At 47.7% G+C, this 17,337-nt stretch overlaps 1 protein-coding gene across 5 annotated transcripts in view; it reads right to left on the bottom strand.

Annotated features, from left to right (window-relative positions):
• RNF24 (ring finger protein 24) overlaps window positions 1–17,337 on the bottom strand; it is an 84,703-nt gene that overhangs the window by 35,212 nt on the left and 32,154 nt on the right. The window contains exon 2 of one of the 5 annotated variants that reach the window (XM_083756967.1): window positions 3,995–4,123. The exons of the other annotated variants lie outside the window; for them this stretch is intronic. Coding sequence (XP_083613093.1) covers window positions 3,995–4,071 — 77 coding nt within the window. The 5' untranslated portion in view covers window positions 4,072–4,123. The remainder of the gene's footprint in view (window positions 1–3,994; window positions 4,124–17,337) is intronic. 5 annotated transcript variants of the gene reach the window in all.

Genomic DNA, 17,337 nt, shown 5'->3' with positions numbered 1-17,337 from the left:
GAGGCTGCAGGTCCCTTATTTTGGCGGCTGGTCTCTTATTTTCAAGGCTGCTGGTCCCTTATTTTCAAATCTGTAAGTTGACAGCTATGATTATGGTGGCTGCGGCTGATCCAAAATATTTGGGAAGCAGCAGGCCAGACAAGGCTGCCCTAATGCCAAGAGGTTGTGCAATAGCCCAACCCACTTTTGCCATAAGCACCGCCCACACAGCGTGATGTCATCACCATCACTACACAGGGAAAGGCGGCTTCTGTTTATTACGAAGTTGCAAATCGTCTTAACAAGTCCTCCGAGATCTCAACAACAACGAAATTGAAGATTGAGCAACAGGAAAATAATCCGTTTGTTAGAAGGCCGGTGTTTCAATCAATCAATAGTTTAAATCAATAGTTCAATACTTGGCACCAGTGCAAGCACAGCTCCCCTTCGCACTTTTCACAGAATGAATGTGTTGGAAATACGTAATAATAATAATAATAATAATAATAATAATAATAATAATAATAATTTATTATTTGTATCCCGCCCATCTGGTTGGGTTTCCCCAGCCACTCTGGGCGGCTTCCAACAAAGATGAAAGATACACTAAAATGTCACATATTAAAAACTTCCCTGAACAGGGCTGCCTTCCGATGTCTTCTGAATGTCAGGTAGATGTTTATCGCTTTGACCTCTGATGGGAGGGTGTTCCACAGGGCGGGCGCCACTACTGAGAAGGCCCTCTGCCTGGTTCCCTGTAACTTGGCCTCTCGCAGTGAGGGAACCACCAGAAGGCCCTCGGAGGGAGGAGACGCTCCTTCAGATATACTGGACCGAGGCCGTTTAGGGCTTTAAAGGTCAGCACCAACACTTTGAATTGTGCTCGGAAACGTACTGGGAGCCAATGTAGGTCTTTCAAGACCGGTGTTATATGGTCTTGGCGGCCGCTCCCAGTTACCAGTCTAGCTGCCGCATTCTGGATTAGTTGTAGTTTCCGGGTCACCTTCAAAGGTAGCCCCACGTAGAGCGCATTGCAGTAGTCCAAGCGTCAACTGTATATAAAGAGGCTCAAAGTTAAACCCTGATCTGAGGACCGAACTCACATTGCATAAGGTCTCAAGATGCTGATTTGAACCCCAATAACTGCTTTTCTGGATCAGATCAAGACCCATAGGAGACCAGTATCCTGCCTCCAACAGTGGTCAGCCGCTGACATACTCAAAATGTCTCTTTCTCCCCTTCCTTGCCTCCGGTCCTGTCATCTGTCCCCCCACCTTGCAAACGGCCTCCATTCTTTTTCCTTGGCTTCCCTCAGCTTTGTATGTCAGCAAAGGCTTCAGCAAATAAATGACTATTGGGGGTGGGACGGGACAAAAGTCAGCAGTCACAGAATCCCAGAATTGGAAGGGTCATCTATTCCAAACCCCTGCAATGTAGAAATCTCAACTTAAGCATTCATGACAGGTGGCCATCTAAACTCTGCTGAGAAACCTCCACGGTTCACAATCTATTTCAGGGGAAGTTAACACACCTCTGCAGGAAAGATAGGACTGCTGGCCCATGAGGAAGATCAAAAGGAGAGGGAGAAAGAAACCAAAACAGCTCAGCAGTGGCAGAAAGGAAAATTACAGCAGGGTGCAAGACAGCAAGAAGTAAGAAATACTGAAAGCCAAATTGCTTGAACCACAACACAGAGAGACAACAACAGAGTCAGGGATGCCCGAGGTGAATGTTTGGGACATACACAGCCCTAACATTGATTTCCTGCAGTTGCTTTCAAAAACCCAGCTTGAGGTTCCATCGTGGTCAGCGTCGAACCCTGGAAACTTAGCTTATTACGCTAAAAAGATACCTGACAACTGAGTGTCAGCCACCTTCTGATTGGCATCCGACTGTCTCGGGAAACAACAGAGGAGTGCGCCTTTGGGGGTGAAGTCAAACTGTTGGAACTTGCAGCGCCTGCTGTGGCTGTAGAGACCAATACAGGAGAGACATGTTTTGTTGCAGTTGGGACAGACAAAGGTGACCAGTTGTGTTGCTGCAGATGCACCAGGGAGTTCATTCTCTCTGCACTCCTCCCTGCGGTCATTCCTCCTCCCGTCACTGCCCGACTTGACTCTCTGCCTCCAGGCACCGCACAAGGGATTCTCACATGGCTGTTGTTGCCAGCCATGTTGCCATGTTTGCAGACATCTTTGAAACACAGAGTCGGTCTGCCCACGGGCCTGGTGCCTGAAGCCAGCTCCCCATAAGAGCCCATCCTTCAGGATCCTGCCATCTTCTATTCTGCAGACATGACCAAGCCAGATGTCGCTGAGACAGAAGTGTGAACATGCTGGGCTTGGGAGAGCACATCTTTACTGGGGACTCTGTGCTGCCGGTTGCTCCTGGCGGTTCTAATCTGCCCACAACTCACTTCCATAAAGCTGCATGCTCAACATGTAAACCTGGTAGACCTTCATCTTGGAACTGGATGTTAGCATCGCATTCTCCCATGTGCTTTTGGAGATGCGAGCCGTCGCTGCCTTGCCAATCTGTTTGTCCAGCTCAGCATCCATGGAGAGGAAGAGAAAATCATTGACCACCTCAAGCGTGTGGTCAACAATGCTGATGCGTGGAAGGCTGGAGATGTCCTGATGGAGGTCTTTGTCAGGCTGACGGTGGGGCCAAATTCTATGCAGGCTTGGGCAAAACACCGTCTGTATTTCAAAATTCACATGAATCTGCTTAGCCCAAACCAGAGGAACTGGTACCTTCCTGGGAAAGGGGGCAACATCAACCTCAGAACCTAGCGGTTTGATCAAAACGCTTGAAAACACCCGTTAATGTCTGCATGCCTGCTTCTCTGGCATTTAGTATCCCATGTTAGATCTACATTAGGGGTGGACAACATGACACTCTTCAATATCTAGTTGGACTACAGCTCCCATCATCCCAAACCATTGGCCATCCTGGATGATGGGAGTTGGGAGCCCAGTGTTGGTCTGGCTCTGGCTACCACAGGACCACCAGAGAGCCAGTGTGGTGTAGTGGTTAAGAGCAGTAGTCTCGTAATCTGGTGAAGCGGGTTCGCTTCCCCGCTCCTCCACATGCAGCTGCTGGGTGACCTTGGGCCAGTCACACTTCTTTGAAGTCTCTCAGCCCCACTCACCTCACAGTGTTTGTTGTGGGGGAGGAAGGGAAAGGAGAATGTTAGCCGCTTTGAGACTCCTTAGGCTAGTGATAAAGCGGGATATCAAATCCAAACTCTTTTTCTCCTCCAGAAGAAAAAGCAGAAGCGAATTAAATACATGCAAAAGCAAGCCTGTCCACCTGAAGGAAAGCAAATCACGGACACATAGGAAAGAAAACCACTTTGCCACAAAAAAATCCCCAGCCAAACTCCAACCACATTTCCCATTCTCAGCCCTGGGGGAGAGTAAAGACAGACCCTACCTTCGGCTAAAACATTAAAAATAACATTCCTTGGTGAATATAGAAACCTGCAAATGAAGGAGGGACGTTCCTTTGAGGAGGCAAGACTCTACTCCAGAAAAGCTGAAGGCGTAACAAATTAATCTTTAAAAGTGCTACAGGACTCTGGGTTTGTTTCGCTGTCACAGATTAACATGGCTATCCCTTTGGAAAACAAAATGACGACGCAGGATCGGTGCAGTGACCCATCTTCAGCAAAGTGCCCTCCCTAGCTGCCTAAACAGTTTGGGTGGTATTTGACTAAGTTTTTAGAATTCAGAATAGGCCCATTGAAAGGAATGAACAAGTTAGGTCCATTGATTTTGATGGGTCTTCTCTGAATACAAGTTAGCTGAATACCATCCTTTGTTTTTTAAAGGTTTGCAGAAAACTGGAAAGGAACAGCTGTTGCACACAGGGAAATACAGTTTTCCATGTAGGATTTCCTCAGATTTTTAGCACTGGACAGAGAGAGTGTCTCAAACCCAAAAGAATTACGGGCGAAGGAAGAGATAAGAAAGAAGCTAAGAAAAGTCTAAGGAGAATCAGAGATGAAATGTACCTCATTTGAACCGGCTTGAGACTTGTAATGTCAGGGTATTGGGTTCGAGTCTCACCTAGGTCAAAAGATTCTTGCATTGCAGGGGGGTTGGACTCGATGACCCTCGCGGTCCCTTCCAACTCTACAGTTCTGTGAAAAGGAAATAATTGTGCATGTGTTGTGTGTCGGTGTGCGACAGAGAGAGAGAGGGAGAGGGAGAGAGAGAGAGATTTGTTGGTTCCAAGAAATGTCAAAACGCTGGCCAAGAATACACCACAAACGTTATTTAAAGAAGAAGGGGAAAGTTCAGAGAGGCTTAGCTCCAGCTGGTAGCAATTTCTAAGTAACTATTTTTTAACTTGAGCAAAAGGGGCGTATGGGAGGAGAGGCAGCAGAGAGGCTGTAAGTCGGCTCACGTCCTAGGATATAATTTTTAGGTTTTCAATGGGGGGTTGGGAGACTCCCCAGTTAAAAAGGCAACACGGCAACAACATGAGGTTTCAACATGGGGTTCATGTATGGGATTTCTGCCAGGGCGAAACGGCTGCCCAGAACAGAGCTAATAATATCTAATCCTCAATCATCCCAAGATGCTACGTTATGTTCCCACTGGTCGATGCCAAGACCCAGATCCTATTCTCTCCCCCAGAGGGAAGCAAGATGAGAGATTCTCAGAGTGGTTTCGCAAAACGCAGTGCCGGCAAGAACCGAGGGAAACGACGGAAGACGGACAAAGGGAGAGCTTCTTCACTCAGTGTCCAGTTAAACGAATTTCTGGAAGCCAAAAGCCAGAATGAAAAATACAACTTGAGATCTGCCTGGCCCCCAAATGGCGACTAGGCCTGGTTTAAAGAGCTGTTTGGCAGCTAGCTTATAAATCTGAGATGATGATGATGATAATAATAATAATAATAATAGTAATAATAATAATAATAATTTATTTATATCCCGCCCTCCCCAGCCGAAGCCGGGCTCAGAGCGGCTAACAACAATAAAAGTAACACAGCATTCTAAAATCAATTCATTCTAAAATCAATTCAGAATCAAATTAATGGCAACCATTGGGCCAGAGCTCCGCGAAGATTGCCGAGGGAGGGAGTCAGGCTGTGCCCTGGCCAAAGGCCAGGTGGAACAGCTCTGTCTTGCAGGCCCTGCGGAAAGATGTCAAGTCCCACAGGACCCTAGTCTCTTGTGACAGAGCGTTCCACTGAATCGGGGCCACGGCCGAAAAAGCCCTGGCTCTGGTTGAGGCCAGCCTAACGTCCCTGTGGGCCGGGACCTCCAAGATGTTTTTCTTTGAAGATTGTAAGGTCCTCCGTGGGACATCCCAGGAGAGGCGGTCCAGTAGGTACGAGGGTCCTAGGCCCTACATTGGTACCTCTGGTTAAGAACTTAATTCGTTCCGGAGGTCCGTTCTTAACCTGAAACTGTTCTTAACCTGAGGCACCACTTTGGCTAATGGGGCCTCCCGCTGCCGCCATGCAGCCGCTGTGCGATTTCTGTTCTCATCCTGAAGCAAAGTTCTTAACCCGAGGTACTATTTCTGGGTTAGCAGAGTCTGTAACCTGAAGCGTCTGTAACCTAAAGCATCTGTAATCCGAGGTACCACTGTATAGGGCTTTAAAGGTTAAAACCAGCACCTTAAGCCTGATCCTGTACTCCATGGGAGCTAGTGCAGCTGGTATAGCACCGGGTAAATGTGATCCTGCGGCGAGGACCCTGTAAGGAGTCTCGCCGCAGCATTCTGCACCCGCTGGAGTTTCTGGGTCAGTCTCAAGGGCAGCCCCACGTAGAGCGAGTTACAACAATCAAGTCTGGAGGCGACCGTCGTGTGGATCACAGTGGCCAGATCAGGGCGAGAGAGGTAAGGAGCCAACTGCTTAGCCAACCACATTCAAACACACTTGGCCTGTGTGTGGTCCTTCTTTGTCCCCTCCCCGCCCCCCTCCTGCCTTGACCACTCATGATCAGGAGGAGAGACCATGCAACCAGGACAGAAAAGTTACCCATTTATCAGCTGGCCGATTTGGAAACGGCGCTGTAAAAGTTGCAACACCGTCCGGCCGCACTGACGAAATGCAAATAGCGAGGGGGAGAGAGGAGGAGGGAGGGAGGGAGGGGACGCATTGACCAATGTCCTGCGCAGGCAGGGCATGACCATCTCCACCCCAAACCTCTGAATGACAAGTTCACCAAAAGGCTATCTCCAGGGCAACTTTGGCCCTGTTGGAACGTGGGTTTGCATCACGCTCTGCGTTTGCCTTCATCCACCTCCAACACCTCCAAAAATGCACGCCTGGCAAACCCAGGTAAAGGTAAAGGTACCCCTGCCCGTACGGGCCAGTCTTGACAGACTCTGGGGTTGTGCGCCCATCTCACTCAAGAGGCCAGGGGCCAGCGCTGTCCGGAGACACTTCCGGGTCACGTGGCCAGCGTGACATCGCTGCTCTGGCCAGAGCCAGAGCCGCACACGGAAACGCCGTTTACCTTCCCGCTGGTAAGCGGTCCCTATTTATCTACTTGCACCCAGGGGTGCTTTCGAACTGCTAGGTTGGCAGGCGCTGGGACCGAGCAGCGGGAGCGCACCCCGCCGCAGGGATTCGAACCGCCGACCTTTCGATCGGCAAGCCCTAGGCGCTGAGGTTTTACCCACAGCGCCACCTGCGTCCCCTGGCAAACCCAACAGCTGATCAATTTAAGGCCACAGTCACGCGGTGCATTTAAAGCACTATGATGTCACTATAATAATAACAACAATAATTATTAGTTATACCCCACCCATCTGGCTGGGTTTCCCCAGCCACTCTGGGTGGCTTCCAACAAAATATTAAAATACAATAGCCCGTCAAACATTAAAATCTTCCCTAAACAGGGCTGCCTTCAGATGTCTTCTAAAAGTCAGATAGTTGTTTATTGCCTTGACATCTGCTGGGAGGGCATTCCACAGGGCAGGCGCCACCAGCAAGAAGGCCTTCTGCCTGGTTCCCTGCAACCTCGCTTCTCGCAGGGAGGGAACTGCCAGAAGACCCTTGGCGCTGGACCTCAGTGTCCGGGCTGAACGATGAGGATGGAGATGCTCCTTCAGGTATACTGGACCGAGGCTGTTTAGGGCTTTCAAGGTCAGCACCAACACTTTGAATTGTGCTCGGAAACGTACTGGGAGCCAATGTAGGTCTTTCAGGACTGTTATATGGTCTCAGCAGCAGAGAAGCAGTTACAGGAGCATATAGGAGTCACCAAAATAAAGGAAATGTTTATGCTTTGCAGGATATTTGTGTCATGAGTTTTGTTGGAAAGTCACAAACAGCTCTTAATAAATAAATTAAAAATACTGAGTAAGAAATGGAATAGAGCCAGGCTTCAGGCTTCACTGTCTTTTTTTTGGCACATTATTAGACATTTTGGAAAACTATTTCCATGCTGAGAGGTGCAATCCCAGACCCAGTTCTATGGGAGCAAGCCCCACTGAATTCAGTAAGACTTAACTTATGAGCAGACAAAGTTAGGGTTGCGTTGCTTATCTCTGTGCAACGAGCCTTAATGGTTCAAAAGTTTCAATATTTCAGACATTACAAAAAGACCCTTCTGAAACGGAGACTACACACTTGAATCTCCCCTTTCCCCCAAGGATACCACGCATTTCCCCTTTTATTCTTACAACAACCCCGCTGAGGTACGTTAGAATGAGAGATAGTCTTTGGCCCACGATCGCCCAGTGAGATCACGGCAGAGTAAGGATTTGAACCCGAGTCTCCCTGGTCCTAGTTTGATACTCTAACCACTGCAGCACACTGCTTCACTTCCATGGGACACAAATGCTGAACCATCTGGGCCAGGAAAACCCACACTGTTTCCACATGCTTCGTGGTTGAAAACGGCACATCCATTGCAACAAATATTCACATTGTTAGGGGTATTTTTACTGCTCCTCTTTGTTCTTAAAACTGCATTTTATCGTATTACAATCTGAATCCTGTGGAAGTTGAACAGTAATGCAATATATAATAAAAGCAACAGAAATACAATTAAAAATCCCACAGCACCTAGGACAGCGGTGCATTACAAAAAAAATCCCTTATGTGGTCCACTGAGAGAGACCCGTAGCCATTTTTGAGTGGTCCGTGGAGGAAAAAAGTTTGGCTACTAGTGATGGAATACCTCTTCCTTGAACAGCTCTAAACATGCTTTATCTAGAAATAAATTCCTACTTGATTTCTTTGCTCAGGCAATGCAAGCTGAAGAGCTGGTGATGAAAATAAAACTGACTATTCAAGAAAAACTGACCGCATGCAAGCGGTCAGCTTCACCGTGGCAGTGAAAAAACATAGAGATGCACTTTCCCGGAATAAGAGTGAATTTCAATATGTTTGTCTGTTTAAACGCTGCTGAAACCGCCTGTGACCCAAGTGCGGTTGTAATGGCCATTATTTACACAATAAACTAATATTGATCTTGAAAATCAAAGAGGTGTAATGCTTAACGGTGGTTTGTTTTCCGTAACGGTTGAGGGCTGTGCCTGAATACCTAAACCGGGGATGGAGAGCTCTTTTCTGTTAGAATCATTGAATTGGAAGGGACCCCAAGGGGCATCTAGCCCAACCCCCTGCAATGTCCATATTCCCTTTCTGGGCAATTCTCTGGGGGACGCATGCCAAGAGTGGGCGGGGCCAGAGGAAAAGTGGGTGGAGCCACAGGTGTTAATTCTACCTTTGTACAGCAGGCTACTGTACAGTGGGGAATAAAGGGTGTTAGAGGAGGGGTAGCAACTCTGATGACGGGCACATCATGCACCTTCTGGGGTAGTTTGTCTGACTTTGATGCCCACCCTGCACTCAGCTCTCACCTGTGGCTCCTGGAAGCTGCCAGCATGTGACAGCAGCCACACCTAGGGAATGGCTTTGACTGGCCAGCTAAAGCAGGTGAGGGTAGCCGATGGGCCTCAAACCCTCGGCATGCAAAGACAGGGTCCTGGCGGATTGACCAGATGAGACCAAGAATGGGTCCAATGGTCAAGAAGGCTGTTTCTGCGCGTCCCATAGAGGGAAGTGAGGGGCAGATGGGGAACTAGCAACCTGGGGAGGTAGCCCATCTAGGTGAAGGAAAACTCCCACCCTAAACCTCCACTGCCTTGAAGGACATCTTCAGGAGAAGAAAAGGCTGAGGAGTAAACCCTACACAAATCTGGAGTCCCTAAGGTGGTTGGATGGGGCCTTGTACATCTCCTTCCAGCAACTCTTGGTGTCAAACGCATTCCTCTGCTTTTCTTTGGACCCCGTCAGTGAGGCCGAGAGGGGGGCCTTGTCTTCTGGGCAGCCCAGGACTTCCATGTACACTGCCCAGGCTTGCACCCTGGGGAAGTCACTTTGGTGCTGTTAATGCAGGACAGTGGTACTTCTGGTTAAGAACTTAATTCGTTCTGGAGGTCTGTTCTTAACCTGAAACTGTTCTTAACCTGAGGTACCACTTTAGCTAATGGGGCCTCCTGCTGCTGCCGCGCAATTTCTGTTCTCATCCTGAAGCAAAGTTCTTAACCTGAGGTACTTATTTCTGGGTTAGTGGAGTCTGTAACCTGAAGTGTCTGTAACCTGAAGCGTCTGTAACCCGAGGTACCACTGTAGTTTGATTTCACCCCTGGAAGCTCCCTCTTGAGATGGACGGATGCCAACAACAGCAGTAGGCTAGTTCCTATACAGTGGTACCTCGGGTTACAGACGCTTCAGGTTACAGACTTCGCTAAACCAGAAATAGTACCTCAGGTTAAGAACTTTGCTTCAGGATGAGAACAGAAATCGTGCTCTGACGGTGCGGCGGCAGCAGGAAGCCCCATTAGCTAAAGTGGTGATTCAGGTTAAAAACAGTTTCAGGTTAAGAACGGACCTCTGGAACGAAGTATTTAACCCGAGGTACCACTGTAAACACCCCTCTCCACACAAGGAATCATAGAATTGTAAAGCTGGAAGGGACCACAAGGGTTATCTAGTCCAACCCCCCCTGCAATGCAGGAATCTTTCACCCAATGTGGGTCTCGAATCCATGACCCTTAAGATAAGAGTCCTGTGCTCTACGGAAGAGGCATTAGTAAGAGTTTGAAGGCACGTTCCAGACAGGAAAAAAAAACTCAAGAGTGAGAGGCAGGGCTGGCGAGAGGTGTGGCCTGCAGAGAGCCCTGGGGGCCAGATAGGAATGCCTGGAGGGCCACAGTTGGCCCACGAACCACCCAGAACCTGAACCATAGTTCAGAATTGGTCAGAATTGGTCACCAAGGGTAAACGTTCCATCTGCCCAGGAAAAGGCATTTAATCATGCATTCTAGCTTTGCAATGTGGAGCGGAATCAACAAACTCTGACTCTACTCCTCTCCCACTCTGTCCCTTGAAGGTTTCACTTTTCCCTTTCTTTGTTTTCTGGCGATTGGTGGGAAAGGAAGAGATCAAACAGTCATATCCAGTGTTTTGCTTTCATTTATCGCAGGCCTGCTGGGGAACGGCACCGCTTGTGCCATTCAGAAGAAGTCAGGATTGACAGGAATACTTAAGGAAAACTTCCCGCTTGCTCTGCGTGATCCGCAGAAGGTCACCACTCTTGCAAGCTGGGGGCTTACGTAACTTGCAATTTCCTTGGTACACCCTCTTCGGTGTGGGAGGAACCGAACAAATTAATTTGGGTCTCTTCATACAAAGGGATGGGAGTATTGATTTTAAACTGCTAGAATCACTTCTGCTCATCCTTGGAACTGACAGGAGATTATATAACACACAGGAAGACGAATGAAACCATGAAGACTTATTGTTCTTTCTACAGGGTCAGCAGTGTATGGGGAAACTCATCCGAGAGAGAGGGACTGGTCTCTGTCCTCAAAAGACTCTAAAAAAGACTCTCAAAAGTCTAAAAACGGCCTGGTTTATTAAACAATGGCTTGGTGTTATGAGAAAACCCTCCCCAGTGGCTGAACTAGGAACCTTGGCTAGTTTTAACTATGGCTTGGCGTCATGTGCGCACACAGCTTCCTTCCTTAACTATGGTTTGCTTGGCTAACCCAAGCTTGGATGCTCTATTGACTACAAAGGCACAAGCAGCAACAAAACAAAACAAAACTTTGGAGAAGGTGAGCCATGGTTTATTTGATCATCTGTAGGACAATTGTTGGGACGCGGGTGGCGCTGTGGGTTAAACCACAGAGCCTAGGACTTGCCGATCAGAAGGTCGGCAGTTCGAATCCCCGCGATGGGGTGAGCTCCCGTTGCTCAGTCCCTGCTCCTGCCCAACTAGCAGTTCGAAAGCATGTCAAAGTGCAAGTAGATAAATAGGTACCACTCCGGCGGGAAGGTAAACGGCGTTTCCATGTGCTGTTCTGGTTCGCCAGAAGCGGCTTGGTCATGGTGGCCACATGACCTGGAAGCTGTCTGTGGACAAAGGCTGGCTCCCTCGGCCTATAGAGCGAGATGAGCACGCAACCCCAGAGTCGGTCACAACTGGACCTAATGGTCAGGGGTCCCCTTACCTTTACCTTTATGACAATTGGTGGTTTACGTGATGGTCTGTTAAACAAACCATGGATTAGAGTTACAGTCAAACCTTGGCTCCCGAGCGCCTCTGTTGTGGAACATTTCGGCTCCTGAATGCCGAAAACCCAGAAGTAAATGCTCCGGTTTTCAGAAGCCAAATGTGTGACGCGGCTTCCGCTTGAGCACAGGAAGCTCCTGCAGCCAATCGGAAGCCAATCGGAAGCAGAATAAACTCTTTCTTTGAACCAACCTCGGTGTCATTTTGACTTCCTTCCTCCTGTCCCGGAGCAATGCAGACCCAATTGATGAACTCCAATAAGGCTACAGAACATTTTGGAAGCCGAACGGGCTTCTGGAACACATTACGTCCGACAACCGAAGTTTGACTGTATGTGTTGAGCAGGCCAACATGCTAGACCATGGTGTCTCAAACTTGGGTCTGTTTTTGGACTACAACTTCCATCATCCCTGACCATCCCTGGTCCTGTTAGCTAGGGATGATGGGAGTTGTAGTCCAAAAATAGCTGGAGACCCATTGTTTGGGAAAGCCCTGGATGAGACAACAAGGAGAGGGGAAAATAAATGCCGCAAGGATTGAATGTACACAAATGCATGCTTTTTATTCTGATTATAGTTGGGAGAAAGGATGAAATGGCTGTGCCAGGGATGGGGAGGCAATGACATTCCACAAAATCTTGGACTCTGACACCCATCAGGGGTGATGGGAATTGTAGTGTGGCAACATCTGGAAAACCTCTGTGTTATGCCGCTGATGACACGGGAAAGGTGGATACTGTTGAAGGAACTAAAATAAGAGAGAGAGATGGTCCCTCAAGGGAGCAATACTGACCCTCAGTCCAAACATTAACTCCTCTTTTCAAGTAACTAGATTATGTTTCACATCAATGTTTTTCCTCCTTGTCCCACCTCATTTTAGACACTACGAATGTTGACCCAAGGAGAAAAATATTAACTTACACTAGAAACAAACTGGCAGCCTTTCTAGCTTAGATATGCACGTAGGAAGATGTTTGGATTTGCTTCTACAACAAAACACACATTAAAAAGAGCTGGCTTACTTTCCCACCCCCACCCCCGCTTTTAAATATTCACCTGTATTTTAAAGAGCACAAAAAAACCCCCCAGAGAAGTAGAAGCCGCTGAAGCTGACAGGGCAGATACAGAGAGGAAGGCAAGTTGGTGCTGCATGAAAAAACCAATTGCTACAGCTGACTGGGGAAATAGAAGTACTTTTCCCCGCAATGAAGATGGATGTAGTCTGCAACACTGCAACTTGTGGGCATCCAGGGTTCCGGAGGTTCCAGATGGAGAAAAGAAAATACTACACACAGTATATGGTTAAACTAATAATAATAATAATAATAATAATAATAATAATAATAAATTATTTATACCCTACCCTTCCCGGTTCAGAACACCAGGCTCAGGGCAGCTAACAACAAATTTAAAACACTTTAATTGATGCAACAAAAAACAGCATAAAATACAGTATAAAAGCGTGAATAACAATAAATTCAGAATTCAAAAATCAATTTAGGGGGGAATCCACCCAATAAACATTAGATGATCACCAGGACTAGCTGGCTAAATTAGTCCTATTTGGGCCAGCAAGGAGACCAGGGGGGAATTAGCTGTGGGATCCCAGAGCGGGTAATCTTCATAAAAAGGGGAGAGGGAAGGAAAGAAGGGGAATAAAAGATCAGGCTAAGTTCAAATTGAAAGCCAGGCGGAATAGCTCTGTCTTACAGGCCCTGCAGAAGGAAATCCTGCAGGGCCCTGGTCTCATGGGACGGAGCATTCCACCGGGTTGGAGCCATCACTGAGAAGTCCCTGGCCCTGGTGGAGGATAGTCTGATTTCCTTAGGGCCCAGGACCTCTAAACTATGGTTATTCATGGACCTGAAGGTCCTCTGTGGGGCAGACCAGGAGAGGTGGGCCTGTAAATACTAAGGAACTCCCTGCTGCTGGAGGCAGTGACGGCCAACAAGTGGGATAGCTTTAAAAGAGGACTGGACAATTTAATGGAGATAGGGATGGCTACCAATGGCTCCTAGCCAAGTGGCTATGCTCTGCCATTGCGGTTGGAGGCAGAAATGCTTCTGAATATCACTTTCTGGGAACCACAGGGAGAGAGAGCCACAGGCCTGATCCAATGGGCTCTTCTGATGTCCTTACATTTAAGGGCTTGTGGAACCAGCCCTCCCTTTCCTGAGACTGTATCTGAGCAGCTGTTCCCTCTAATGTAGAATGCAAAAAAAGAAGAAGAGGAAAGCGAAAGAGGAAACCTGCCCCAACCACTAAGCGCTGTGCCCATTACAGCGAAGGAAGCCCAGATGTGTCCCCAGAGGTGTGTTGCGATTCTGAGGAACTGCAGAAAGAACACCAAAGGCTTTGTGACGCACAAAAATACGGCTTCCTGGCAACCCTGCTTTGTTTCAAATAGGAAGTCCCTAACTCTTACGGTAGCGCAGATAACGCATGAAGAATGCGTGGGGAACGTCCGGTGCAATTTAAGAAGCGGCTGGTGACTTTCAGAGGTCGGGGGCGAGATGCTAGCACCTTCCAGAGCATTTTGCCGTGGCTAAACAAAGCCAAAGAGAATTACACAGATGACAATAATACACAATGGCAAACGCAGCACAGCACGGATGACGAAGAATTGACACAAGGTGCAGAATCTTTCCTGAGTGCAGAACTTGACCAGGGATGGCTAATCGATGTCCCTTGAGGTGTTTGAAACCAGGTCTTCATTCACTTCAGGAGCTATCATTACTTTTGCAGTGCATCATTTGCATTTTCTCTTGGGCCTTCTCTTTTGTTGTAATAATAGTTTAACAGACTTGTGCTTTGATTTGACGGGAATAACGAGAAGATGACGGACAGAAACCAACGCCGCTGAAAAAGCGCCTTGCCGCAAGTCTTGGCGTCCCCCACTTTCCAGGCTGACAACACTCAATGAGGACAGAAATGGGGGGCAGCCCTCAGAGTCAATCAGCGATCGCTCTCAGGTGACAAGCCCACCCCTGGTCCTCGCGCTGCTGCTGTGTGTATTTCGGAAAACGAAGCAGCATCAAAACAATTAATAAACACCGAGTTCTAAGAGGGAGAGAGCGCCGACTGAATTATTACTCTCTGGCGCTGAAGGTCTCGAGTTACATGCAAGGTTCTGGGACACAGCCAGCCTTTATATTTTCAGAAACGGGGATCAGCCATTGCTTCTTGATCCAAGAATTCTAGGTGCAACCTGATACTTGCAGCATCAGCCAGAGGCCTAATTCTGTCTGCAGTCTCCAACTTGGAGAAGAATCTACATGGAGACTTCACGCCTGCAGTGACCAGTCTAATTTTTGCACTTTTCTTTTTTCTTTTTAATGTTGTGCTCAATATTTTATTTTCTCATATAAGCTCCAATGAAGGTCCATCTACTGTGGAACAGTTCTTTACTGTAACATTCAAACTTTAGAGAGGAACCCCGTTGTAGTTGAGATTACTGCATTGCAGGGGGTTGGACTAGATGACTCTAGGAGTCCCTTTCCAACTACACAATTTTATGATTCTGCAATTCTGTTCTGTGACTTTTTGCTTGGACAGGTGTTGCCCAACCATAATGATAATAATAATACTATAATAATTTATTATTTGTACCCCGCCCATCTGGCTGGGTTTCCCCAGCCACTCTGGACAGCTTTCAACAGAGATTAAAAATACATTAAAATGTCACACATTATAAACTTCCCTAAACAAGGCTGCCTTCAGATGTCTTCTAAATGTCAGGTAGTTGTTTATCTCTTTGACATCTGATGGGAGGGTGTTCCACAGGGCAGGCGCCACTACCAAGAAGGCCCTCTGCCTGGTTCCCTATAGCTTTGCTTCTTGCAGGGAGGGAACCGCCTGAAGGCCCTCAGCCCTGGACCTCAGTGTCCGGGCTGAACAAGGGGGTTGGAGATGCTCTTTCAGGTATACTGGGTCGAGGCCATTTAGGGCTTTAAAGGTCAGCACCAACACTTTGAATTGTGCTCGGAAACATACTGGGAGCCAACGTAGGTCTTTCAGGATTTGGGAGTTTCCTTTTTCTTTTATGAACAAGCTTAGCTACTTTTATTATAAGTTAAAGATAAAGGACCCCTGACAATTAAGTCCAGTCGCGAACAACTCTGGGGTTGCGGTGCTCATCTCGCTTTACTGGCTGAGGAAGCAGACGTTTGTCCGCAGACAGTTTTCCCGGGTCATGTGGCCAGCATGACTAAGCCGCTACTGGTGAAACCAGAGCAGCGCACGGAAACGCCGTTTACCTTCCCGCCGGAGCAGTACCTATAGAATCATAGAATCATAGAGTTGGAAGAGACCACAAGGGCCATCGAGTCCAACCCCCTGCCAAGCAGGAAACACCATCAGAGCACTCCTGACATATGGTTGTCAAGCCTCTGCTTAAAGACCTCCAAAGAAGGAGACTCCACCACACTCCTTGGCAGCAAATTCCACTGTCGAACAGCTCTTACTGTCAGGAAGTTCTTCCTAATGTTTAGGTGGAATCTTCTTTCTTGTAGTTTGGATCCATTGCTCCGTGTCCGCTTCTCTGGAGCAGCAGAAAACAACCTTTCTCCCTCCTCTATGTGACATCCTTTTATATATTTGAACATGGCTATCATATCACCCCTTAACCTCCTCTTCTCCAGGCTAAACATGCCCAGCTCCCTTAGCCGTTCCTCATAAGGCATCGTTTCTAGGCCTTTGACCATTTTGGTTGCCCTCCTCTGGACACGTTCCAGTTTGTCAGTGTCCTTCTGGAACTGTGGTGCCCAGAACTGGACACAGTACTCCAGGTGAGGTCTGACCAGAGCAGAATACAGTGGCACTATTACTTCCCTTGATCTAGATGCTATATTCCTATTGATGCAGCCCAGAATTGCATTGGCTTTTTTAGCTGCCGCGTCACACTGTTGGCTCATGTCAATTTTGTGGTCAACTAAGACTCCTAGATCCTTTTCACATGTACTGCTCTCAAGCCAGGTGTCACCCATCTTGTATTTGTGCCTCTCATTTTTTTTTTGCCCAAGTGAAATACTTTACATTTCTCCCTGTTAAAATTCATCTTGTTTGTTATGGCCCAGTTCTCTAATCTGTCAAGGTCGTTTTGAAGTGTGATCCTGTCCTCTGGGGTGTTAGCTACCTATTTTTCTACTTGCACTTTGACGTGCTTTCAAACTGCTAGGTTGGCAGGAGCAGGGACCAAGCAACAGGAGCTCACTCCGTCGCGGGGATTCGAACCTCTGACCTTCCGATCGGCAAGCCCTAGGCTCTGTGGTTTAGAACACAGCGCCACCCGCATCCCCACTTTTATTATAGATATATAAATAACAAAAGAGTTGCCTTGAATCAGAGAGGCACCTCAGCTTCAGTAAGACTGACATATTTGACATTGTAAACCGAACTCGTGGAACAAGCTTGCTAAAAATACTGTCACAGTAGCTATTGTTGGCAGGGTTACAGATGACTTTGCACAAGCCTGTCTACAAAAGGGAACACTGCATGTTTGAAAACGTGACTCCTTCATTGTTACGTATCATTTCGAAAACCCCACACGCCACATGTCTAGAAAATCCTGGGCAGCAGGAATGGTTTTCCTTCCTCTGCCAATGAGAAACACCTAGCTGCGGAGTCAGAGCCAAGATTACGACACTCAGAATAAAAATCAAACAAGACAGGCAGGTTTGATTCCCGCCTCCCCCCCTTCGCTAGCCAGCAAGATTCTGCATTTTGATGCGGAAGTTTAGGAGAGTACACACAATCTCCACAATAATCTTCGCTTTTACACGTTTACACCCTAGGCGGCTGTGG

Source organism: Podarcis gaigeae, assembly GCF_964106915.1.
Source record: "Podarcis gaigeae genome assembly, chromosome: 9".
Lineage (NCBI taxonomy): Eukaryota > Metazoa > Chordata > Lepidosauria > Squamata > Lacertidae > Podarcis > Podarcis gaigeae.
Note: the sequence above shows the minus strand (reverse complement) of the source record. Positions and strands in the feature narration are given on the sequence as shown.